The 26,709-nt window shown below is 43.9% G+C and overlaps 1 protein-coding gene across 1 annotated transcript; it reads left to right on the forward strand.

Annotated features, from left to right (window-relative positions):
- Nucleotides 1-16,947: 16,947 nt before the first annotated feature.
- slbp2 (stem-loop binding protein 2) lies at nt 16,948-26,492 on the forward strand. Its single transcript, XM_063220671.1, has 8 exons — nt 16,948-17,062; nt 17,637-17,717; nt 18,338-18,421; nt 19,146-19,223; nt 19,885-20,031; nt 23,574-23,652; nt 25,391-25,482; nt 25,778-26,492. Exons 1-8 carry the CDS (start codon nt 17,031-17,033, stop codon nt 25,782-25,784), a joined length of 600 nt encoding a protein of 199 aa, XP_063076741.1. The 5' UTR covers nt 16,948-17,030; the 3' UTR covers nt 25,785-26,492.
- The last annotated feature ends 217 nt before the right edge of the window (nt 26,493-26,709 follow it).

Raw genomic sequence — 26,709 nt, forward strand, 5'->3', positions numbered from 1 at the left:
AAGTAAAGTGCAATAAGAGGTAAAAGTGACACCAGTGCTAGATTATCTCTAATTGTAGATTCAACATTTCGTTATTTACAAAAAAAAAGTCTATAAAAGAAGTGTGTGAAGGCTATATCCACGGTCAACCAGACTTGCCGTGTTTACCTAGCAACGTAGGTTGCTACCCTCGCCCCGCGGCTGAACTGCTGACTCCTACTTCGTCTACAGTCTACCACGAGGGATTTGCATTCACTTCTATCAGATGCCCAACTTCGTTTATATGTCGACGTGGATGGGTGTCCAACCACGTCAAGAACAGGCAGCAGGGGGTGTCTAGCCAGACCTCCCTTTCTGACAAAAAAGGGGTGAGGCTGTGTTGGCCTGACAGGTTATAGGGAATTAGTGACAACCCCATCAGCCAATCAGAAAAGAGGACTCAGTTGCGTAGGCAGATAAGGAACAATTAAGGCTACATTCACTTTTCTGTCACAAACAAGCTCAATACTAGGCTGGTAAACCAGCGCCACCCGCTGGACGCCGACATTTTTCAACTAGCAAGTAGGTCTGGCCTCGGATCTGAGAATGTTTTGAATGCTGTGCCCTGAGTCTGGCAAAACCAATCACAACGCAGCGATTTGTTTTGAATTAAAGCGGGAGGGGTTTTGAGGGAGTGACGAAGAACCTCGCAACACCGTTGGGAAAACACATCAACGTGAAATTACAAATGTAGGCCTAATGCATTTTAACTGTTTCAATTAAAACCTCTGATGCAGCTGGTTATCTTTCAAGCCATATGCCGTGTCAGTCAGTCAATAATTCTGTATGCAAATGCCTAAACTCTGAAAAGACTGATATGATAAGAAGACTGCCAGAATTCGACACCCCTCCATGCTAAAGGATGCCTGCTGTGACGGACCCCTCAAGAGAGAACTTTTAGTCCCTTGTAGCCACACAGAGACACTGATGTCAGTTTACATTCATCAGCGCCCTGTGTGAAACAGTACCGGGTTACACCATCAACATTATCATCTGTAGTCATCCATTTTTTTGTGTTTCAATGCGATTTTGACATATCCCATTGTATGAAAGGGTCAACTGTAAATATGGAGATTATTGAATGACTCAGATTACACTGTTGATGCTATCTCAAGTAGAGCTGGGGCCTGTTTGTGCTAGCTCTCCCCCCACTGAAGATGTGGCATCCCCCGTGGTGCCAATGCCCCTAGAAAGACAAAAGGACTTTTGGGGTGGGGGGTTGCAGTATATAATCTCACCTCAGAGATCCATCTTGGAGTCACTTCCTACCTCTGAAGGGCTCCAAAACTCTGTCTTTCTCTCCCTTTCTCCCTCTCTCTTTCTCTCTCTCTGTCTATCTATCTTGGGTAAACTGTATTTGATTTCACTGTATCCTATGTAACCTAGCCTTGAGTTAAATGTAATGTTACCTTGCAGTTGATAATTAAATTGTCATATAACTTTCATTAATTTGCATCTCCTCATCTGTATCATGCCATTTGCCTTTCCTGTGTCTTAAGTTAACACTGCTTCTGTTTCAAATGCCCACTCCTGGCCGTCGTTGGTTAGGAATAAAGTGGAGGGAAAAGTTATATACTTATACAGCAAAAAAAGCGAACCGACAGCAAAAGGACTCAGTTCTGTGTTTGTTCATATTGTGAGTGTGATCACTGATCTTTCTGGTCCTGTCAGGCTGTTATGGTGTGCCACTCTTCTTTTTTTTATCACACTCGGTCCTCTAGAGCAGTGGTTCTTAACCTTTTTTTCTGAACGCACCCCCTTAGCTGTTCCCAAGAAAAGCCACGCACCCCCATCCCAAATGTCTACATGTGTATACGCACCAAAAAATGATTCAAGTGATTAATTACAATGACTCTTACTTTAGACATTAATCAATACTCTAACATGGGGACGAAAAAATGTTTAAATTTGGCCTAATTATAATGTTTGGAAGCAGAATTTTGGTCACAACCTCAACACAAACAAAATTCTGTGCACCCCCTGAAATCTCTGGCGCACCCCCAGGGGGTGCCCGCACCCCAGGTTAAGAACCACTGCTCTAGAGCCCTCCTTAAGTGATTAAACCTAGTCACAAGTGTAACTTGCCAGAACTCATAAGCAAACCGAACTGAGACCACGTCAACCTAGGTCTCTGTACGGTTCGCTTCCAAGGTGTCTGGGTACGCTTTGGAGCGCTCACATATGCGGCAAAAATGCTGAATCACTACTCTGAGTTCGCTTAGGCGGCTGAAAGGGACCAGGTTTGAAAACCCACTATGTTTATGTATTTGCTTCTTAACTTTTTACACAGTATTTTGCCGATCTGCCATGTTTGTTTTTATTTCCTTTTCTCAAATTGTATATTTGTACTGAAATTGTTATCTTGTGTATTTTCCAACTAATGAATTTTTCTTTCTCAATTACTCAGATAAGAGGCCTCAGTTTAGCCAACAGTCTGTTACATTTGGTCTTGTCATATTTGTTACATTTGTTTAGTGGACAAGCAATACAAAGATCACCCTTTTTTATTCATTCTTTTTGCTTATTTTTTTATAGCAAACGTCTTGTAACCACATCATCTCTAGGATTTTTTTAACACTTCAATAAAAACAATAAAACCTTCTATTCTGTGTGTTTGCCTTGATGGCCTACACTTACGAAAAAAAAAGGCTTTACAGGTTGTGATGGCCTAACAATTCAGAATTTCAAATATGTTACATAGCTTGGTCAAAGAAGAATTAGCTTTACTCAACTGTGATTATGAAGCCTTCGGTCTCTTATGGTGTTAAACATTTTTGGGACAGAGGACTAAAACCTGAAGGATGTGAATTTGTACTAAAGGCTATAGGAAGTTATCTACTGAAATGGTAGATGTTGCTATCCGTTACCACGCTATCTGTTGCTTTGCCGGAAAACAAAAAAAAGTTTCTACTTAACTAAGCCCATGCGACAGACAGACAGACCAAAAGTAGGGCCTATTCGCTCATGTGCCTTGACTCACATATCAAAGATAGTCTAGTGGTACAAGTATACTAAGATAAGTCAAACCATGCATACCCAATGCAAAGGAGTGTGCTTAAGCTCAATCTCCTAAGGGGTTATGGGTTAACGTGCGTTTGAACCCATATGGAAAGGATATTGTAAAATCATACACAATTCTAAAATATTTTTTATAGTTTTTATAATTATAAAAATATAGTTTAAAACTACAAACATTATATGAAGCATACAAAGAAAGTAATTGTATTACTTCCGGACGCGGCGCACGCAGTTGCAGCAGCCCCTTGCTCTCCCAACTTTCAGTGTTTATTTGTGTTAAAATGTGTCTTTCGAAATGTCTATCGTCGGAAACTATATCGGAACGCACGTACAGTCGGCAACAGCTGTTGCAGATAAAAAGGCACAACTTAAGCGATGTATTGGATATACCAACAGAGACGCTGGAAGAACTAGGAATTCTTCGGCGGCATAGGACTACATCGGACCCGTCTGCCTCGCCTACATGGAGACGCCGAAAGCAATGCTCCAGAGCTAGGAAAAGGGGCAAACGAGGTGGCGTCGAAACACGGCTTGCAGCCAACCCAACTCGTCCAGCAATACCATCAATTCTCTTGGCAAACGTAAGATCTCTGGACAATAAGATGGATGACATACGGCTACTAAGATCAGCGAACAAAACCGTGAGGAACTGCTGTGTGACGGTGTTCACAGAATCATGGCTGAACGACGGCATACCCGACTCGGCTTTACAACTGGAACAACTAACGTGCCACCGAGCGGACAGAGCCCTTGCAGAGAAAAAACGAGGGGGAGGAATATGTGTTTACACACATGATGGTTGGTGCAATAATGCTACGGTGGTACAGAGGCACTGCTCTCCACTAGTGGAGTTCATGATCATCAAGTGCCGACCCTTCTATTTACCCAGAGAAATATCCGCTATCCTACTAGTCGCAGTGTATCTCGCTCCCAGCAACAACAACAGCGTCAGAAGCGAGGCACTGAACGAGCTGCATCGGGGCATCAGTGAACAACAAGATGCACACCCAGATGCCTTCACAGTGGTTTTGGGAGATTTTAACCACGAAAATCTCAAAACAGTACTTCCAAAATTTCACCAACATGTCAACTTCCCAACAAGAGGACAAAACACCCTGAACCTTGTTTACACCGATCAGAAGAGAGCATAAAAGGCAAAGCCCATCCCCCACATTGGACTATCAGACCACATAACGATTTTGCTACTGCCAGCCTACAGACAAAGGGCAAAGCTCACCAAACCAGTTCTGAGGGAGGTGAGAAAATGGCCAGAGGGGGCCGTCTCACGACTACAGGACTGCTTTGAAACCACAGATTGGGACATTTTCAAAACAGCTGCCACCCACAGCAACCACATTGACATTGAGGAATACACAGACACCGTGACCTCCTACATCACAAAATGCATCGATGATGTTACAGAAATAAAACACATCACCACCAGGGCTAACCAGAAGCCATGGTTCACAGGAGACGTTCACCGACTGCTGAGGGCCAGGGACAAAGCCTTCAGAGCAGGAGACGTAGCTGGCCTAAAAACAGCAAGGGCAAACCTGTCCCAGGGCATCAGGAAAGCAAAAAATGAATACTCGGACAAAATAACAACATACTTCAAAGACAGCAGAGATGCACATAGCCTGTGGCAGGGCATACAGGCCATCACGGACTATAAGCCTGCACCACGAAGCTGTGACAACAACACCTCTCTGCTAAACGACCTGGGCCTCGTTTCCCGATAACGATGGTTCTTAACCTTACGTGTGTTGTTAACCAGTGATCCTACGAATGTTCTTAGATTTCCTACGACTGTTTCCCAAAGACAATCGTACATGAACGCGCGCGACACTCTCTACGAACATTCGCAAGATTGCTCTTAAGGGTCGCTGTCCTTGGTACTGAATGTTACAAGTGCGTCACTGCCAAAGCTGCGCAAACACCCATCCATCCACAGAACAACAGCGTATTTGCCAATTGTGTCATTCAGCAACAAAATACACAGTCCCATAGCGATATATGACAACCGGCATGGACTTCTCAATTTCGGCGCCCATGCCAAAAAAAAGCCTAAATAACAGCAACTAAACTAATTTCACAACAGTTACCACAGGTTGTAAGACAACTCAGGTGACCATGATGCCACACGTATGACGCGTACTGACGGCCCTATAAAAACCTCGGAAAACACAGAAGATGTTCCTGTTATGTTTCATCATGGCGAAAAAAGGCAGAGAAAGCAGAGTTTCGTGGTAGAAGAGGTCCAAATTCTGTTGGACGAGGTAGAGAACCAGAAGAAGACGCTCTTCAACAGGTTCAAGGGGACGCTGGACAGCAGAAAAAAGAAGCAGGCCTGGGAGGCCATTTCCGAGAAGATGGCAGCCGTCACCGGCGTGGCTAGGTCTGGAGAAGAAGTCCGAAAAAAGTGGCAGGACTTCTCCAGCCTGGCCAAGCGCAAGGCGGCTGGCATCCAAAGGGACATCGCAAGCACGGGTGGTGGACCACAAACGTTGGCTCCCCTCACTGCCGAGGAGGAGAGGGCCCTATCCATCATGGGGAGCACGGCATGCACTGGCGCACGTGGTGGCATCGACGTCCGTGAAGGCTGTACGAGCGGAAAGGGAGTCGATGACCACCACCGGTCCCCGGAGGAAACCTCTCCCTCGCCTGCCTCGCCCCAGGAGGGTTCGCCATGTCAAAGCCACACCACCCCAGACGCTATCCAGCATGCCCCTTGGAACCACCGCACCCAAGCAACAGCTCACCACTGAGTCCATCGCACCAGCACACCACCTCACTCCTCGCATCAGCACCCATCCACCAGACCACCACTCTCCACCGCTCGACCGCAGGCGTGTGCCAGTCGAGCACTCCCGACCGCCCGCCAGCTGCCGTGTTCGACCACGCGCCAGCAGTCCTCACGGAGACCTCATCCAGCCTCGACCACACAGCCTTGGTCCACCAAGTCACCGCAACAGACGGCAAAATGCACCTGCAGCAAGCTGCAGGTGCTAAAAGACATCCGGGGAATGGTGAAGGACGCGTCGGAGAGGGACGCGCGGTTCCAGGAGCAGGTGCTGGAGCTAAAGAAGGCGAAGCTGGAGCTGGAGAAAGCGAAGGTGGAGCTGGAGGCCAGGCGCCTACTCCTGGCCGAGCAGAAATTTGTTCGGCCAGCCTTGACCGTGCCCGTGGTGTGGCCAGAGGAAGGTAATGTGCAAAGTGTCCGAAACAGACTTCTTGAAAAGGCGTTGCATTAATATGACATGGCTTCGTGTGTGACAATGTGTTTCATTGGTACAGGACATTGCGGCATGTGTCTAATTGTGTTTCTCTCTTCTCAGATGTTCCCGGGGATGGACAAAACAACGATTCAACGCAATCCTCTTCTAAAAAATAAAGAGCCCCCTCCCGTCAAACCTTTCATCCCTGTCCGTGTGCGTTATTTCACACTATTTCAACGTCTTTGCTGTGCGTAATACATGTTGGTTAAGTAGGGAGGCCGTGCGCACATCTCCAAAAAAAAAGCAGGTAGCTAAAAGGTCAGACTACCGAGTATAACGACTGAACCATTTGAAAGGTGATTGACTTGCTACGTTTACACGACACCGTTGATTCAGAATTCACTTAGGCATAGGCCTACTTGAAGTCTGTATAGAATAAACGGACATATTCTGCGAGGCTCGGAAATTCATGATAACACTTCGGTAATTGTGAATAAAGGATATGAAAGTGGAGTCGATGGAACTATTTAATTCGAAATTATTAATTCAGAATTAAACAACATCATGTCCTGACTAATAAAGTTTGCGTGTGGTTTGTGTTCATGGTTCATGATACTCGGCTATCACCATTGATATGGAGATATATAGGTGAGTGCAATACATCACACGGGGGCACCACAGGTGTTGAGATGGCTATTAAAGGCCTATTGATGGGACACAACGGTGGCTCGTTCATAATTGCTGCGTAATTGTCTGTTGCTAATCACTGCTGCGTAATTGTCTGCGCCGTTGATGTCAAGTGGATTGTTATGGTCTAACCTATGAGAACTGTCTCTGATTTGGTATTTAAACATGTAAGACACTTTGCACAGTACACAATGGCCATAATACAGCACATTTTAGCTCTGCGATCGCAGGACAGGGCAGAGAGGCAACAGCGTCCCAGGAGCTGACTTGCAGCAATTAATGCGGCCCTGAGGGTAACGCAATCACCGCTGCAGCTATATAACGACGCCGCCATCCAGGAGCGTTACCGCCTGCTGCGCCAGGTAATCTTGACTCTCCCGGCCACAATCCAGCAGGACCTGAGGCGGCCGACAAGAAGAAAAGGTGCACTGACTCCGGAGGTGCAACTGCTGGCGGCCCTCCGGTATTATGCCACGGGCAGGTTTTTACAGGTGCTTGGGGATGGGCATGGCCTAATAAAGGCATTGGTCAGTCGTTCGGTGCAGGCCGTGTCAACATTGTTGCTGAGGGGAGTTGGGCGTCACATCGCTTTCCCCGACACCCGACAGGAGCGCACAGCCATACAGCAACACTTCTTCACACACCACAGGATCCCGAAGGTGGTGGGGGCTGTTGATGGGACCCTCGTCACGATCCTGACGCCTAAAGAAGACGGCCACCTCTTTGTCTCGAGGAAGGGGTCTGCAGCCATCAACACGCAGGTGATAACAGACCACCAGGGCCTCTTCCTCGACGTCGTGGCTAAGTGGCCGGGGAGTACCCACGACTCCTTCGTGTTTGCAGAGTCCGCCATTGGCCGGGAAGCCGCTGCAGCCAGGGGTGAGTGGCGACTCCTTGGGGACAGCGGCTATCCCATGCGCAAACACCTCCTCACACCTGTTGCCAACCCCCAGGATCCCCACGAGGAGGCGTACAACGAGGCCCACTGCCTTGCACGAGGCATCGTGGAGCGCACCATTGGGCGGTGGAAGCTGAGGTTCCGGTGCGTACACAAATCGTGTGGTGGCCTGCCCTTCAGCCCTGAAAAAGCTTGCGCCGTGATAGCAGTGACGGCGATGCTGCACAACATAGCACTGCGCGCGGGGGCTGCCCATGTGGAGGAGGATGATGATGAGGAGAAGGAGGAGGATGACGAGGAGGAGGAGGAAGAAGATGATGATGCTGACGACGGTGACGGTGGCGCCAACGGCCGTTTGGCAGGGATTGAGGTGCGTCGCAAGATCATCAGGGATTTATTTTGATGCACTGATGCCAGCATGCCAGCATTTGTTTTGTTTCACTTTTTGGAGCATGGAGCTATTTTCCCGTCGTTTGTGTTTATGAATGCCATTTTCCGTTTGTTCTTTTTTTTTGGGGGGGGGGGTATGAGTGCCATTTTCCGTTCCGAATAAACTTCCCATTTATTTCACCACTTCTAAGTTTGTCCTTTGTCAGTATTGAAGTACTTGCATTTTTTTTCTGCCTAGTTCATTGATATGGTGTCAGAAAAGGTACAATGACTTGCTCAATCAAATCACTTGCAACCAGCTGGGCTGCATAAAAGTGCTTCACAGAAGTAACAGTGAATATGGTGTGCTATTTTTGCCGTGACATAATAGGCTACTTGCGGCCGCCTCCGACATAATCTTGGAGATAAGGAGTAGTTTTGGTCCAAGTCCTCTGGGTGTCTCCACTGTGCCATGTCGCTACGATCAATATTAGCGCGTTACGACTACTCCAGATCAATCTTAGAGTTACGTGTCATCCTGCGATGGTTCTTTGCTAAGATGGTTTTGGGAATCGCTCTGTGAGCTCTACGATGAAGTTACGTGTGAATTTAAGTAGCACGTAGCGTTAAGTACTACTTAAGGAGCTTTGGGAAACGAGGCCCTGAACAGTTTCTTTGCCCGTTTTGAAGCACAAAATGACACTCATCCACAGAAAACTCCCCCTCCCCCCCATGACCAACCCCTGTACCTGTCCTCTGCCAGCGTGAAGAGGACACTGGCCACCATCAACCCACGCAAAGCAGCTGGCCCAGACAACATACTGTACCTGGCCGAGTGTTGAAGGATTGTGCAGAAGAGCTGAAGGATGTCTTCACAGACATCTTTAACATCTCTCTGGAGCAAGCAGTCATCCCATCACTTTTCAAAGCTGCTACCATCATACCCGTGCCAAAGAAATCATCACCATCATGCTTCAATGACTACCGTCCTGTAGCACTGACGCCCATAATCATGAAGTGCTTCGAACGGCTAGTCCTGTCACACATCAAAGCCACCCTACCCCCCACCCTGGACCCCTACCAGTTCGCATACCGAGCCAAGCGATCCACGGAGGATGCAATTTGCTCTGCCCTCCATCCAGCCCTCACCCACTTGGACAATAAAGACTCATATGTGAGAATGCTGTTCATTGACTTCAGTTCAGCATTCAATACCATAATACCACAACAACTCATCAGAAAACTGGACAAACTAGGTTTCAGCACCTCCCTCTGCAACTGGCTGCTGGACTTCCTGATGCAGAGACCACAAGCAGTACGGGTAGGGAATAACACCTCAAGCACCCTGACCCTGAGCACTGGGGCTCCGCAAGGTTGTGTTCTCAGCCCCCTGCTGTTCACGCTGCTGACACATGACTGCACAACGACCCACAGCACTAACCATCTAGTGAAGTTTGCGGATGATACAACACTGGTGGGCCTCATCACCAAGGGCGATGAGACTCACTACAGAGAAGAAGTAGACCTGCTGGCCAGATGGTGCAAAGAAAACAACCTCCTGCTGAATGTCAACAAGACCAAGGAGATTGTTGTCAACTTTCAGAGGGTCCAAAAACAACTGCCACCACTGACCATCGACGGCGATGCTGTGGAGAGAGTGAGCAGCACCAAGTTCCTTGGAGTGCACATCAGCGACGACCTCTCTTGGACCACCAACACTACATCACTGGCGAAGAAGGCCCAGCAGCGTCTCTACTTCTTGCGCAAACTAAAGAAGGCAAGTGCTACACCCTCCATCATGACAACATTCTACAGAGGAACCATAGAGAGCGTCGTGTCCAACTGCATCACAGTGTGGGGAGGAAGCTGCACGGAGAAAAACAAGAAGACACTCCAGCGTGTTGTGAACATAGCGAAGAAGATCATTGGAGTACCACTCCCCTCCCTGCAGGACATTTACACCACACGCCTAACCCGGAAAGCACTGATGATCATCAAAGACACAAGCCACCCTGCACACAAACTGTTCAGCCTCCTGCCATCTGGAAAGAGGTACAGGCGCCTCCGTTCCCGTACCACCAGGCTGGCAAGCAGCTCAATGCACCAAGCAATCAAGATACTGAACACTCAACCCACTCTCCCTCCACTGTCAGCCTCTAGCCAGCAAGGCCACTGACAACCCCCCCTCATCCCCACCACCACCATATCTGCGACTGAACATTCCACCTGCACTACTATATTTGTGACTGAACTTTCAACCTGCACTAACTCAAAACATGCGCACACACACACACACACACACACACACACATACACACACACACACAAACACACACACACACACACACACACACACACACACACACACACACACACACACACGCACACACACACACACACACACACACACAAGCACACTGCACTTTCTGCACTAAACCCAAAAACATACACACACTGACACACAACTCACACACACACACACACACACACACACACACACACACACCGCACCTTCTACCTGCACTAAACACACACACACACACACACTGCTGCTGGTGTACTTGACAGACCTATTTTAATATTTATTTTTCTTCAAAATGCTACTATTACTATGTCAGAACGCCATAAAGGACTTATAGGAAAAGCACAACAATTACCTCATCCTAATGTATGTTCTCTACAAGTCTTCTGTTGTCCAGTCTTGCACTTTAAATGTCTGTATGAGCACTGTCTATGTCCATACTGTCTTATGTCCATGTATAAGTACTGTCTATGTCTATACTGTCTATGTCCTTACCTAGATTAGTCTATGTCTGAATGGGAAAGCAAGAAATGTAATTTCAAGTTCTTTGTATGACCAGTGCATGTAAAGAAATTGACAATAAATATACTTGACTTGACTCGACTTGTATCTTACACACATTATCTGTAAATGCTCTGTACAATTTGTTCTTCATACTAGTTTCACCTAATAATTATGTATGAGAAAACACCAAAAGGGGCCACTCCAGTAAATCCTATATGGCATATATTTATATATATATATATATTTTATTATACACTGCAAGTTCTTCGACCTTTTTTCCCGTTTTAGAAGGCGGCTTGAAGATGAGCATTACTGCCAGCTCCATTTATTCTCAACCTCTGCATTTCTCCGAAGCTCAGCCATGGAAACCCATTCCATGAAGCTCTGTATTTGGGCTAATCTGATGGTCATGAAGTTAGGAGCTCTGTGGCAATGGACTGCAGAATGTTGATCACCTCTTTGCAATATGCATGCACCTCAGCAACCTCTCTGACCCTTCTCTGTCAGTTCATGCGGTGTACCACTTTGTGGCTGAGTTGCTGTTGTCACCACACACTTCCATTTTCTTATAATAAAGCTGACAGTTGATTGTGGAATACTTAGCAGTGAGGGAATTTCATAACTGGATTTGTTGCACAGGTGGCATCCTATTACAGCTCCACCCTGGAGTTCACTGAGCTCCTGAGAGTGGCCCATTCTTTCAGCCTGATAAACCAGACTAAATGTGGATGTCTAATTTAGTCTGGCCTAGATGCATAATACATCCAAAGATTGTTGATGAGAACAACCTTCCCTCAAAACCCTGCCCGCTTTGATTCAAAACACATCTTTGCGTTGTAATTGGTTTGCTAGATTCATGGCATTCTGGCTTCATTGAATCATTATGCGAGGCCAGACCCACCCGTAGACAAAACATTTTGCCGTCCAGCGGGTGGCGCTGGTTCACCAGGCTACCATTCTTTCACAAATGTTTGTAAAAACAGCCTGCATGCCTAGGTGCTTTATTATTAGAGATGCAACTGATTCGGATCCGGTTCTGGATCCGGCAGGATAATAGGGTTTTTTACAGGATCCGGGTCCGGCAGGATCTTAAGCAGTGGATCCGGTATCCGGCATGTTACCTAAAAATCAGGGTCTGGTGTGTCTCTAGCCTAGGATTTTCAGTCAGTCTTTCACAACCCCAATCACTGCATGGAGTGAAAGCCCTTTGGAAGCGGCCGTTGCAGGCAGTGTGGCAATAAGCCAATGAGTCTAAAAAATAGTTTGAGCCAACGTAATAAAGAGAGATAAATCAGGATCCGGTGCATCTCTAGTCCTTATATACACCTTTGTATAGGCCAAGTGATTAGGAGACCTGATTCCAATCGTTTGGATGGTTGAGCAAATAGTTTTGGTAACAGTGTCTAAAACTGTCAGCTAGTCTACTGTGCAATTACGTATGTGGTGTTATGTGAGTTTCAGTTTTGTTTACCAGGAAGAAGGCTGATGCTGTTGTAATTACGTTTGACAAAATGTCTTGTATAACACTTTAGTATGTCTAGTTTAGAATGTACCGTAAAACCATATGGAAAACAAACCTACTGAACACAGATGCGGCTGACAACTTTTGCTGGGCCCAGGACAAAGTAATCTTAAAGGGCCCCCTACCCAATATATACAATGTAATGGGGACCAAATTCTGGGACAACATACCCCTTTGTCCCCCCTGTCGGTTGGCCTGACTGAACACCACTGACATAGGTGACTTCATTGACGGTGTATTTTCAGAGTTTCACAAAAGCCAGTCGTGTTTTTCATCCAGCTATCATATGTAGGACTACCTGTAGGCCTAGAATTGGAGGCTGTTTACACATGCAGATATTTTTGAAAACACATAGGTTTTGGCAGGGGCGCCACCAGAAATTTTGGGCCCTATGAAAGATTCAAATTTTGGGCCCCTTAAGGGCCCCTGTTAGTGCTTTTGGGCCCTCTTAAGGGCCCTTGTCAGTGCTTGGGCCCTTAGAATTTGTAACATCTTTCCCCCCCTAGCGGCACCCATAGGTTTTGGCCTCTGTTATGTTTGTAGGCCTAATGTACATGAACAGAGTTTGAAACATTTCCTTTCAAAAATCTAGTTATTGCCTAAAAATAGGCTATCCTATTTAGGGTCACCTGGCATAATGGTGTTTTAATTTTTAGCCACATACTCTGATTATATGTAAAGAGATTTTTTAAATTCTATGTTTAGACATATGTGCATGTGTATGGCCGAATCAGCACCTTAGTTTAAACTTTAAGCTTAAAGGGGAACTTCACTTTTTTGAACATTAAGCCCATTTTCCGAGTTGTCTGCAATATTTTAGAGTCACCCTCATCATTTTTTGTATGTTTGCTGCTGTCTCTGTTATTTGGCCAATTTGGATTTTATCTCAACCAGCTTTAGAATGGCCGTCTATGGGCATGTGCAACTCTGTTCTTAAAATCACCTTTAGTTGTGATAAGCCACCGCTCATCTGTTTAGAAGGTGCAGGGTTCAGTAGAAATTTCTGTATAAAAAGGAGACAATCCCTATTTTTGTAAAGAAGCTTTACTATTTTAGCAGTAGTATTTTGTTAACTTTTAAAAAAAATGTATACAGTAACACAGTCCTTAGTAATACAGCATAGGAAGCTCTGTGTGCTGCTCTAGCAGTAAGTAATATGGTAAATTTGAATAGTCTCTTAATTTTTAATTGAGTAATGAGATTTAATTTTATTCCACAGGTTTTATCTATCTTTTATCTACACACACACACACACACACACACACACACACACACACACACACACACACACACACACACACACACACACACACACACACACACACACACACACATACACACACACACACACACAGATATTCTTTATTGTGTTGACTGTGATGTGTGTTTGTCTTGTGTGTCCCTGTGCGTCCTTATGCCACCACCAAAGCAAATTTTCCATTTTATGTAAGTTTAATGGACAATAAAGAAGTCTAAGTCTAAGTCTAGACTTGCAAGCTTTCGGTCCTTAGACCTTCATCAGGCAGAGTGCATACAAACAGTGCTTGTGGTTAATATTTTCAGGGAGGGCATCAAAAGTGTGCATGAACACATGTATAATTATGTGCTGAGCAAACAAATGAAAATATTGAAAAAATAAACAAATATTTAAAAAATATCAACAAATGCCAAACAGTGATGTCAACGCAACAAACCTTAGAGCCTCACACGTTTCAACAAGCTTATTTTTCTGTCTGTTTTCAAGTAAAAACACCCAGTCAGTTAAGTCAATCTTAATTGATTTTTTTTCAAGTCAAGTTGGTTTTATTGTCAATTTCTTTACATGCACTGGTCATACAAAGAATTTGAAATTTCTTGCTTTCCCATGCAGACATAGACTAATCTAGGTAAGGACATAGACAGTATAGACATAGACAGTACTCATACATGGACATAAGACAGTATGGACATAGACAGTGCTCATACAGACATTTAAAGTGCAAGACTGGACAACAGAAGACTTGTAGAGAACATACATTAAGAGGATTGCTGGACGAGTTGGGTTGGCTGCAAGCCGTGTTTCGACGCCACCTCGTTTGCCCCTCTTCCTAGTTCTGGAGCATCGCTTTTGGCGTCTCCGTGTAGGTGAGGCAGACGGGTCCGATGTATGCCGCCGAAGTATCCCCAGTTCTTCCAGCGTCTCTGTTGGTATATCCAATACATCGCTTAAGTTGTCCATTCTTATCTGCAACAGCTGTTGCCGACTGTACGTGCGTTCCGACATAGTTTCCGACGATAGACATTTCGAAAGACACATTTTAACACAAATAAACACTGCAAGTTGGGAGAGCAAGGAGCCGCTGCAAACTGTGTGCGCCGCGTCCGGAAGCGTTACTCCAGGCAATACAAGACATATTTTCTTGATCTGATAATGGATCACTTGGTCAAACATAGATGGTTATCTAGGTGAAATGGTGGTACAAAAACTAAAACTAAAAGTGAAAAACCGTGCCACAGATTCCCTCCAACACAGGTTTGACCTCTCCAAGTAGGCCTAACTGGCTGTGACTCAGATATCAGATCAAGAAAATGTCTGTAAAATGATTGTATTGGCAAGTGTTTAAAACTAACTTCTAGGTCTCAAAACTCTAGTTTTACAATTCGAGTTATTGGAGGACTTTAACGTTCAATGAAGATTGACTGGGCATTCTTACTTGAAAATAGACCAAAAAAAGCTTATTGACATGTGTGGGGCCATCAGTTGTGCCATGTCGACATCAGGTGGAAAGACAGCTGACATAGCTGTTGGACAACCGTTAGAATTATACTTTTTGGTGAGCACATAGTTCTACAGGTGTTCATGCACAGTTTTGATGCCCTCCATGAAAAAACACACTGAAAATCTAAGAAGATAAAGAAAATGCATAGCCTACATGACAAGGTGAGTCCGTACTTTTGGCCTGTACTGTACATCATTATTGGCACCTGTGGTGCAGCACTCAGTGAAGCATTCTGGGAAACGTAGTGAAAGACAAACATGAAACATAACCAGAGAAAACAAGAACAAGTCCATGCTTAGAAATCACCTTTAACATTTGTTTTCGAAAGTCTACAGCTCACAAAGTGGTTAGGGGGTTCACTAGCAGTCCCTAACAAGTTTGAAGGCGAAATATGGCTTCTGTCATTTTTTTATTTGCCATTTTGTGAAAGAAAGTCAAAGTGAAACTTAATTTACAAAATGCTACATAAAACACAACAGAAGCCATGTTTCACTACAAAAATTGTTAAGGAACACCAGTGAGTACTGCTGAACACTTGGTGAGTTGCATATTCTTGAAAACAAATGTTGAAGGTGATTTTAAGAACGGAGTTGCACATGCCCATAGACAGTCATTTTAAAGCTGGTTGATATAAAATCCAAATTAGCCAAATAACAGAGACTGCAGCAAACGTGAAATAAATGGTGAGGGTAACTCTAACACAGGGGTGCTCAACTAGAAACTGAAAAGGTCCACTCGCCAAATTTCGTATGTTTCCAGGGTCCAAAAAAGTCGCTACGGACCGATGCAGAACATAGCCTCACTCGCTGGCCGCACTGGCCTCTCCTCTTGTCATAGTGATGATACCTTTATTTGTCGTAAGACTGGCTTCGCAGAAATACACCTATAGATCGCATGGCAGCGAAATCTCATGTATAATTTATACATATTAAATACAGATGGATTTTGTCTTGGTCCGGATGACATTGCGTTTGGGTCCGCATCCGGACCTGGGTCCGCCAGTTGAGCACCCCTGCTCTAAAATATCAAACTAAGGTTATTGTCATATCAGCCACAAGAGGGAGCACCAACACCAAATACCAGTATCTCAAATGTCCCACGGAATGTCCCATTGTTTGATGTATTCTTCAGTATTAATGTAGTAGGCCTCTTTACTCATAAATCTTCACCCTTTCCTCCATTGCACCGAATAAATCAAGGCGAGCCCAAGGACAATGTGAGAGTTTATAACGGCAGAAATATGAGCAGACCTATTCAGAGAATTCTAGATCAATGTGAATATGAATATGATCAATTGTCCCTAAAGTCAAAGTGGTCTTGCGAGACTGGTGTAGGCCTAGACCTCATTCCAGTGCTTTGTCTGATGGATTTAAGTTTTAAGGATAGCTATGGCTGACTGTTCCTGCATCCGCGTTAGGTCATTCATAATTCATCATAGGCTACCTATATTGGGCACAATATGGGCCTACTTCTGCCTGTGTCAGGCTATTAAAACTTTTGACACCGTTTTGAAACGTAGGGCTTGGGGGTCAACAAAATTGGCGTTTTTATACGTGTGTTGAACTTGTATAATTACGATTGTCTGATTTGGGCATTTGGAATCATCCGTGCTCGGCCACCGCCCCTCCTCCGAACACACCTGCTGATGATTGCAGATGATGATGCAATTGCAGATGATTGCGAAGTAGGTGATTGGAACTTTACAAAATGGCGAATTTTAGCTGCGGTCCCAGCCGCTATGTCTACTTTTCTCGACTTTCCGGAGTTCAGGTGAGTAATTTAAAATCAAACCAACTCAGTGCGTAAAGTGTTTCAAATGTGGTGTGGTTGTGGGAAAGCCACAATGGCCTATAATGCCTGAACTAGCTGTGTGCGTGCGTAGCCACATTTGCCTATAATAGGCCTAGGCTCTATTTATTTTGAAACTGATGGATTGATTTGCATTAATTTCTTTCCAAATCAAACACTGAGCAGTTATTCGTCGTCGACTTTATCCGCAAAGCATGAAACATGAAACTCCTCTGCCACATGTTGTCTAATGCAACGGGTCAGGTTGGGAATCAAGAGTGTCTACCGCAGCATGATCGCGCTAATGAGGCAGTGAAACATTAATTAGCTGCTGAGCCTGTGTCAGGAGCGACATGGTTTTGGTATGATGCTTCAAAAAAAATTCCCCTAGTGTTAAACTGTTTGATTGAGGACTAGGCCTAATAGCTTAGGCCTATCGGATTCATAGCAATATGCATGTAGCCTACAGGCCTGATTCAATGCCATTAATAATTGGGAAACAGTGAAAGTAGGCCGATTTACTATCTAAGTAGGCCTAATTGTTTTGTCCACCCAGAGGATGCTACACCCCGCTGGACCTGACGATGGAGCCCTGGCTCCTGCCAGGATGCAGCTCTGTCTACGACTGCCTGGTCAGGTAGGCTAAGTAACATTGGCCTAAGTAAAGTTACTGTCAGAGAAGGGTATGATGATTGTGCCTATAGCCGTACGCATTACAAGACAGGTCAAACCTATTGGCTATGGCATAGGGCCTACAAACCTCTATGTAGAGGTGATTCTAAGTTCAGGTGGGGCCCCAAGCGAAAATGCAAAAGAATGAACATTTGCACCAAAATCACCACTACTGTATTACAGTCTGTGCTGTTATTCACTATCTAGGGGCTTGGGGGCCCCAAGCGACTGGCTGCCCCAAGCGGCTGGCTGCCTGCCTTGCCTGGTGCAAGATGCACCTCTGCCTCTATGTAAGAAAAGAAGGTCCACATAATGGTGCGCACAAGGGAAATGTATTCCATTGTTCTCAATTAACTGTCTGTATTTTGTGAGTAAGTCATCATTTTGTTTCCCACTTTTGCGCACGCTCTAAAACATGTGCTACAGCAGTGCGCGCGCACCCGCATGCTCACTAAAGAAAAATAGAACTTTGGTATGGGATCTGTGTGGGGCAAATTAAAAGGAGTGATGCTGGTACACTGTCATCTGTGTCTGTAACTGCTATCTTTATGCTCTGGTGTTCATTGGGGCGCATGTGTTACGCAGGGATGTTGGGGCGACTCCTCTGTCCTTCCACTCGGGTGATTACAATGGATCCACCGCTGCCCTCTTCTCACAGAAGCCTCGGAGGTCAGATTTGTAGGCTATAACAACACCTGCATTTTGGCACCTGATATCCCAAGACATTATGTTCAAATAAATGAGCAGCTACTGACTGTATATTTAAAGGTACACTGTGTAGGATGGTGGCCATGAATGAAAAGTTAATTTGAAGAGTTCCGATGCAAAACCCCCTAAGTGCCATTTCAGAAAATGATCTTTTCATTTTTATTTAATACAAAGCTATCAAAATTGCATATTTTAAAATTTTATTTATGTAATATAACTATTTATATGTATTATCAAGTACATGAATCTATACCAAACCAACAATGGGGTTCTCTAAAAATATAGAGCTGCAGGTCTTCAGAAATGGAGTTAGGGGGTTTTGAACTCTTCAATTGTCCCACTCATAATGAATGTTTAGAATTTGATGGTGGTGGTAAGTATTCCTGAAAAGGTAACATTTGGGAATGGACAGCATGAGTTGTGTAAGGAAAGCACTAAAACATCGCACAGTGCACTTTTAAGTGTTTGTCTGGCACCTTTTCAGGCATATAGGCTAGCCTAAGCAATCCCCAAAAATGTGATGCATTGTTACTATATTTTGCATTCTTTTTTGTATGCCACACTTTGGGTTCAATTTAGGGGGAATATCAAGTGTTCATGTACATGGTGTCTGTAGTTTGGTCTTTTGCCCCTGTGTGTATGAAGAACTTGCATAACAGTAAGTTACTATCTTTTCCACTTTCAGATCATCAATCCTTGAGCGCTGCATCTTGCGGATATCTTCTGCTGGTGTTCAGACGGACGAGAGGGATGAAGTTCCCAGGTTATGTCAAAGAATAATGTTGCTCAACGTTTAGTGAGGGCCTGCACTCCTTGGTATTCATCCTTTTTTGGAGGTGCAGACCATTTTATGTTCCCAAGCTTGTAAAGGAAGAGCTTGACACTGCTGTACAGACAACACTTTATTTTCTGGTGTGCTGACATTTTGGCAATACGCTTTCATCATTTTGTCACCAAGCCTTCACTACAACATTTAAAAATGGCTAGATGTATCCATCACTTTTATTTTAAGGTCTGCTCAACTTTGAAGAGCCCTGCTAGATATATGGAATATACAACCATATAGAATATATATAGAGAGAAGTAAAGTATTGATATGAGCAAGCTCCTTCAATGAAGCCTTAATGTCGATAATGGAGAGTGCCTTGCACTGGCCACTTTTTCTTTCATCTAGGTATGGAATAGAATGGAGCAGAATAGAATGAATATACTTAATTGTCATACCAGTATGAAAAATGGCTTTCGTCTCACTGTATAAAAACAGAATGCATATCATTGCATACACCCCCCAACCGCCCCTCCTAGCATAGACATCATATACATGTCAGGTAGTAGCTCCATACCCTATACATTTTCCCATTGGAAGAGTATCTTAAAACAAATTATTGCTCCTAAAACAGACGTTTTTATTGCGTCTTGTTCAGGTCTCCCGCCAAGTCCTCCTGGAGCTCCCGTCACCTGGACATGTCTCGTTACGAGACGAACGAAAACGTTCTGAAGAGACGGCAGAAGCAGATTCAGTACGGGAAGAACACGGAGGGCTACCAGAACTACCAGCAGCAAGTGCCCAAGTATGTCCCCACTCACTTAAAGGGACACTGTGCAGGAAGTGGTCAAAAAAGGTACTGCAACTATGCTGCTCATTGAAACTGGGCTGCCTATTGCCAAATTAGATTTTTACATGAAAGTTTACTAAGTAATAAACAAATATTTTCTGGTATGGTCCAAGTCATTTTTGCTGCTGAAAATGGCTATTTTTGGAAATTCAAAATGGCGGACTATGGAGACACTTGGTGTGTTCCAATACTCGTACTGTCCGCCCTTTCCGCACTGTGTTTGGGTACGCAGGGTGTTCCATTTCTAATCGCGACGGTAAAGTGTACTGTAAATTACCCGGATAACGCCCCCAAAACGGCCATTTTTTGAAGTGTGGAGTTACTGTACACTTTTCGCACTCAACGGCCGCCATGTTTGTGACGTAGTTGAGTGTCAGATCTGTCAAACGGCTGAATCTCCGTGATAACAGCATAGTTTTGATTCCAAAGACAATCGCCATGTGTATTAGAGGCAGGGGTAACTTCAAAAAGTGTCAGCATAACGAACAGTGCCTTCCGTGATGAATTGCATATTGGCGGTTGGTAAACTCGGATGACACGCGACCAACCGTCCTTTCCGTTAAGTGTATCAGACAGAACGGGAAACGGAATGTACTCGCCTCGTGAATCGCGGAGGGTGGAAAGGGTACTTCACTGCACTCAAACAAGGTACACAGCACAGAGTGCAAATAATGGAACACACCAACTGTGAGATTTTTAGTTGCTTATTTCCAGAATTCATGCTGCCCACTCACTAATGTTACCTTTTTCATGAATTCTTACCACCACCATCAAATTCTAAGTATTCATTATGACTGGAAAAATTGCACTTTTCATACATGAAAAGGGGGATCTTCTCCATGGTCCGCCATTTTGAATTTCCATAAATAGCCATTTTTAGCTGCAAAAATGACTAATTGGACCATACTAGACAACATTTGTTCATTACTTAGTAAACTTTCATGTGAAGATCAAAGTTGGCAATAGGGAGCCGAGTTTCAATGAGCAGCATAGTTGCAATACCATTTTTGACCATTTCCTGCACAGTGTCCCTTTAAATGCTCCAATGGATGTCAGTGCTTTTGTATTGGACGATAAATCAGTTGCGTTGAAAACACATGGACAGTGGACAGTTGCACACAGTGAGGGGATTGAAAACGCCATTTTTTACAGCAGTGGTGATGTCAAGTGTTGGTTAGCATCAGCAGATCAGCATTGTGATCTTATTGGTGAACAGTGAACCTGGGGCAGGCCAGGCATTGCCTAATGTAGTGGTGGGGAACCTATGTCTTGAGAGCCGTACTTTGAGGCCGTTTTATCCAGCCCCCGATATAACTTTACTGTTGTGCAGTTTCACTGAAAATTACATACTGTATTTGTAAAGGAAACTTAGAAATTACATTTGCAATACATGAAGTTATGTTCAGGGCACCTAGAGAAGTTGGGGTCTTTTTTTAAAGGTGGCTGCCCTCAATATAGGCCTACAATCACGGTACGCTGCCACGGCACGGTAATGTTGTGAGCAGATTGAAGTTACACCATCTGTAAAGTGCAGGGAGAAGTCCTAGTTTGTGTTCATAGTACGACCCTTGGAGGAATTTGAAGTGGCTCGAATGAAAAAGGTTCCCCACCCCTGGCCTGATGGTTAAAGGGGAACTTCTGCCAATATGTTTTTGTATTGCTCAAGCTACCCTTGACTTGTCAGTACCTGGTGGTGATGCATTTTTTGGCTCTGCCCTTTCTGAGATCTGAGCTTTTCTAGTGGGGGCAGACTTATCTCTTATCTCCTACTCCTAATACTATATCACTGTTGTATCGCTGTTTGCAACTTGTCTGCTGATGTTGCATAACCTTTTGGATGTTATTGGGAATGAATCAAGATGTATTTTTTAAATGTAAACAAACTCTGCCCCATTACAATGACCAGGATCTCGGAAAAGAGATTGAAAAAAAAAAAAAATCAGGTACTGACAAGTCCAGGGTAGTGTGAGCATTGCAACTGCATGTCGAAATTGGCAGAAGTTATCCTTATGGAGTTGGTATCATAATTGGAATCAAACGGTTGGAGCTTCCACTCCCACCTCATCCATGGCTCTAGAACAGTGTTTCTCAACCTTTTTTTTAGGCAAGGCACCCTTTCAATTCATGAAAAATTTCAAGGCACCCCAAACCAACAAGCCGTAACATGGCATTGCATCCGATACCACAAAAACTTAGAAAAGTAATAAAAGTACTCATTTGGAGACGTAACGTGACCTATGTTCGAAGTTGCAGCTGACTGGGGCGTCCTATATTTACTTTATTGTGCATAGATGGCAGATGAAAGATTCCACTGACTAGCATTAACTTATCAATTTAGACGAATATGTATTATATTACATAATTTATTTATCAGCCATGTTTCCATCCCGGCACCCCTGTTGAGAAACACTGCTCTAGAGCTCTTGAGCAAGGCACGTAACCTCACATTCCTCCAGGGACTGCCACCGTAACAAATGAATTCAAGTAAAGTACTGTAATTTTGAATAAAACTGTCAGCCAAGTCTAATGCAATGAAATATAATCTTTGTTTCTCAGCTGTTAACCTATTGATGCTGGATGTTGCGTTGCGCAACATTGGCCCTGGCGCCTGGAGCTGCATGACACAACATTCAGGCTCATGAGATTTGTGACAATTTGATAAAGACTCTTGGTAATTAGAGCTGAATGAACACATTCTAATGCAAGATGAGGGTCTTGGCATTTAATTGCAACTTGCTGTACGGTATGTTTTCATGTGCTTCAGAGGCGGAGATATTTAGGTTTTTATAGGCTGAAGGCAGTTTTTCCTTAAAAAGGCTTGGGCCCTTATCAGCCTTTTTTGCAGGTGCTTTAGGCATCAATGGGTTAACAGTAGGGCTGCACAATTACTCGAAAATAATCGAAAATCGTGATAAATTATTGAAATCGAAGTCAAAATTTTAATCGTGGCAATAGTGACCTACCTTTGAGAGCGTCTTTGAAGCCAGAACATACTGACAGGCTGGTGTTTCTGGTCAGAAATCTGTCCACCCAAGTTTCATACTATTCCCTTTACATAATTATTACAATTCATTTTATTTTATATAATTCATTCTTGGTTATATTTCATCTGATGATTTTCAAAAAAATCTGGAAAAAAACAATAATTGTGATTAATAATCGTGATTAATTTTGCCCAAAATAATCGTGATTATGATTTTTTTTCCGTAATCGTGCAGCCCTAGTTAACAGTGTGTACATACTGTATGTGACTGTAGACCTCATTAGGTTCCTGTTAACAGTGTAACGGATACCTTCTGCTGACTGTAACTGTAAAAAAAACATGATTTTTAAATTGTTTCAAGTGAATGGATGACAGCCGAGGCTTTCATGAATTCACTGGAAAAAATAAAATAGTCATGTTTCTTACAGTTACAGTCAGCAGAAGGTATCAGTTACACTGAATGACTATTCCTTTTTGGAACTCTTTGACCCATGTACTGTATGTGTGACTGTAGACCTCATCGGGTTCCTGGCCTGCACCCCTCAACTCCAAACAAATACCACAAGTACAGCCGCCGCTCCTGGGATGCTCAGGTTACATTTCTTATTCTTCTAGCCTACACACACACACACACACACACACACACACACTGTAGTTAAACTAACATTCTGATGCATGAATTTACATTGTTTTTCTGACGCATTCTCTCACTACACACACGTGCAGTAAAAACCAGTAACATGCTGATAGACATGTACAATAATTACATACACAGTAAGAAGACTTAACATACTGATAGACAATAAAAATGCACACGCACCTAACAGCAAAGAGTACAATCAGTGGACAGTATTGTGAGTATGACTTCTGTCCATCTTTAATGTCTTTTTTCTATCTCTCCCTATCCATTTATCCATGCATGCTATGTAGGCTACTTATTGTAGTGGTTGCAGTGATTCAGAACTGGAAAAGTCTTGGGGCCCACAATTTTCCACGGACATTACGTTGTGACCCAATTTTTTGTTTCGCTGCCAGGAATTGTATTCCAAAATTAATTTAATTATCAAAAATATAGCCATACATTAAGTAGTGTACTGTATGCTTTCTATCAGGATTTGCATTTCATGCAGACTTTCAACATATTGATAAACTAGGTGTGTGCCCTGTTGAAGATTGGTTTGCAATCGCAACATGTATGCTTTATCCTTTAAAATAAAGGATAACGCAAAAAAAAAAAAATCACCAAAATCGGCATGCCTCAAATCCTTACGACTCAGATTAGACTTCTGCAACTGCGCTCGTCAAAACTCGCGTGGGAGTGGCCACGAACCAACATTGTATTCATGCATCTGCGAGTTCTGCGAGGTCCGAGGTCTCGTCGCGAGCCACATTTGAAATTGCGCGATTAGGCTACTTTCACTACATTGTAAGCACTGCGGTCATTATTAAGCAATGTTGCTTTCTATCGCGGTTAGCTAGGTATTTTCACACAAATTGCAAAGGCAATGCACTGGTATCATTATTTGACATGCCCAGTCTGTTTTCACGAGCAGAAAATGCAAGCATGTAAAGACAGTTGATTCTGCCGATGTGTGTTTACATTCCGTGGAGGAACGGTAGTAAAACCGCAGGCATTGTGCCACGAGTGTTCAACTGATGCATTGTTTGTTACTTAGCTAGCTTTGTGTATTTACACACAATGCATTAATAACGTTTTTTAGCAGAATACAGCTCTTCTGTCCAAACTACTGGCATTGCGCTGCCACAAGAACAGAACAAGGAAGTAGCGAGAGACGACCAATCATAGTGCCTTTTTGTCTGCGTACTCCGCGTCCGTCCGACGGATAGTTAGAATTTTTTCGAGGCGCTCGACGACGGGCGCAGAGCCTCTGAGAGGGGGGCGTGGACTCGCATAGACAGAAAACGGACGGACGCAGATTCTATGCGTCCTAAGCATAAATCTAGCTTACCACCTTCAACAAGGAGCCTACTGTTTGGGTACAGTCAAGAGCTATGTAATGAGAATTAATATAGTTTTACACCACAGCTGCGCGACCAATCCTGAACCTTTCCGCGACCCACTTTCCCCGTCCCATCCCACCAATTAAACACTTATGTAAACAGTCAATATGTCCATATCTCCAGTCATCCCAATGTGACATTTGCTACTCACTGTATCAGGGAAGTGTGCATATCTGATGAGTTTCTGTCAATACATTCCACCACGCATGCTTGCCATATTTCAGCATTGTGTGCATGTCTTTCATATGTCCACCTCTCCCTTCCTCCATTCATCCATCCCTCCACCCATCCCCTCATCCCTGTCTGCAGGTGCGGCTGTGGAGGAAGGCTCTGCATGCCTGGGACCTCAACGAAGGACCTCAGGACGAGGATGAGGATGTCCTGCAAGACCCTCAGCAGATGTAAGACAAACAAACTTGTTTGCTTCACCTCAATCCTCTACAGAGCCATCATCTCCCCCCCCCTTTTTTTTCTATATTCAATTTTCCATTTATCTGACTTATATCTTTTCTTTTTCTGTATGAGCTTATCTCCTGTATCGCCTCGCATCTCGTCTTACTTCTCTGTTCACCTGTCTCTCTGCCTCCACCCCATATCTGACACTACCATCCTTTGAAGGATTCGTAATGTAGCTACTTGTGCAATTAAGTAATTAAGCCTCTGTAAATCACTTGTGGTTTTTGTGGTCTGATGCAGGTGCTGATCCTACTTCGCAGTCCATGCCTCCATTTCAGGAACTGGGCGAAGAGGGAAATCCCTGCTGCCTAGCACTTCAGTCCTCACTCAATCCGATTTCTTTCTATCTCTCTTCCGCTTTTTTTTTTTTAAACCGGCTCTCAACTGAGCTATCCATTCAATTCCAACAACAGTTTAGTAGATCCATATCTTTGTAGACAGTTAGCACAACCCTTGCCTGCTTCTGACTGTGCCATTACCATGTCTCCCCACTAGAGGGACCCATCACCTTCATGTTGAGGCAGTTCCTGTGTAGTCATTTTTAATGGGGACTGTTATTGTGCTGTTTGGATGTGCGGGCAGTTTTGCCTTTTGGTGTTTGTGGACTATCTGGGATTGTGGCCTGCCTCACCCTTTCATGTGTAACTGACATTCTAAGCTTCTGTCGTTTCTGTTTTATTTTCACCTCTTTGTATGTGTAAGCTGTGGAAAGAGTCGTTCTCTGCAGTTTACGTTGTTTATGAACTGTGACGTGCAGTTGTTTTCAGTGTTTATTGCTATTATTGTCACTGTTTTGTCAATTACTTGTTAGGTTATTTCCTTTAGAAATGGTTAATATTTAAAAACACAATGTTATTGATCAGTGTTGCCGCAAGGTGAAATCACCACCTCACAGTTCTTTATGATCATTACTGTAGTCTAATGCTAATAAAAACACATCATGAAACTTCAAAAACTGTTAATTTTATCTGTTTGCAGTCATTGCTATTCATGCCACAAATTGTCAGGGTTTGTTTTTGTTTGTGTTAGCTGTGAAATGTCATTTTAAGTTAAAACAGTGGTGTAGTTAACTTTATGGTGGGTATGCCTTACTGTATATTTGAACATTTTGAGGTGGGTATACTGTATATATTGATGCTATTCTAAATAATGGATCAATCAATTTTAAGTGG

The sequence above is a fragment of the Engraulis encrasicolus genome, chromosome 17, assembly GCF_034702125.1.
Source record: "Engraulis encrasicolus isolate BLACKSEA-1 chromosome 17, IST_EnEncr_1.0, whole genome shotgun sequence".
NCBI lineage: Eukaryota > Metazoa > Chordata > Actinopteri > Clupeiformes > Engraulidae > Engraulis > Engraulis encrasicolus.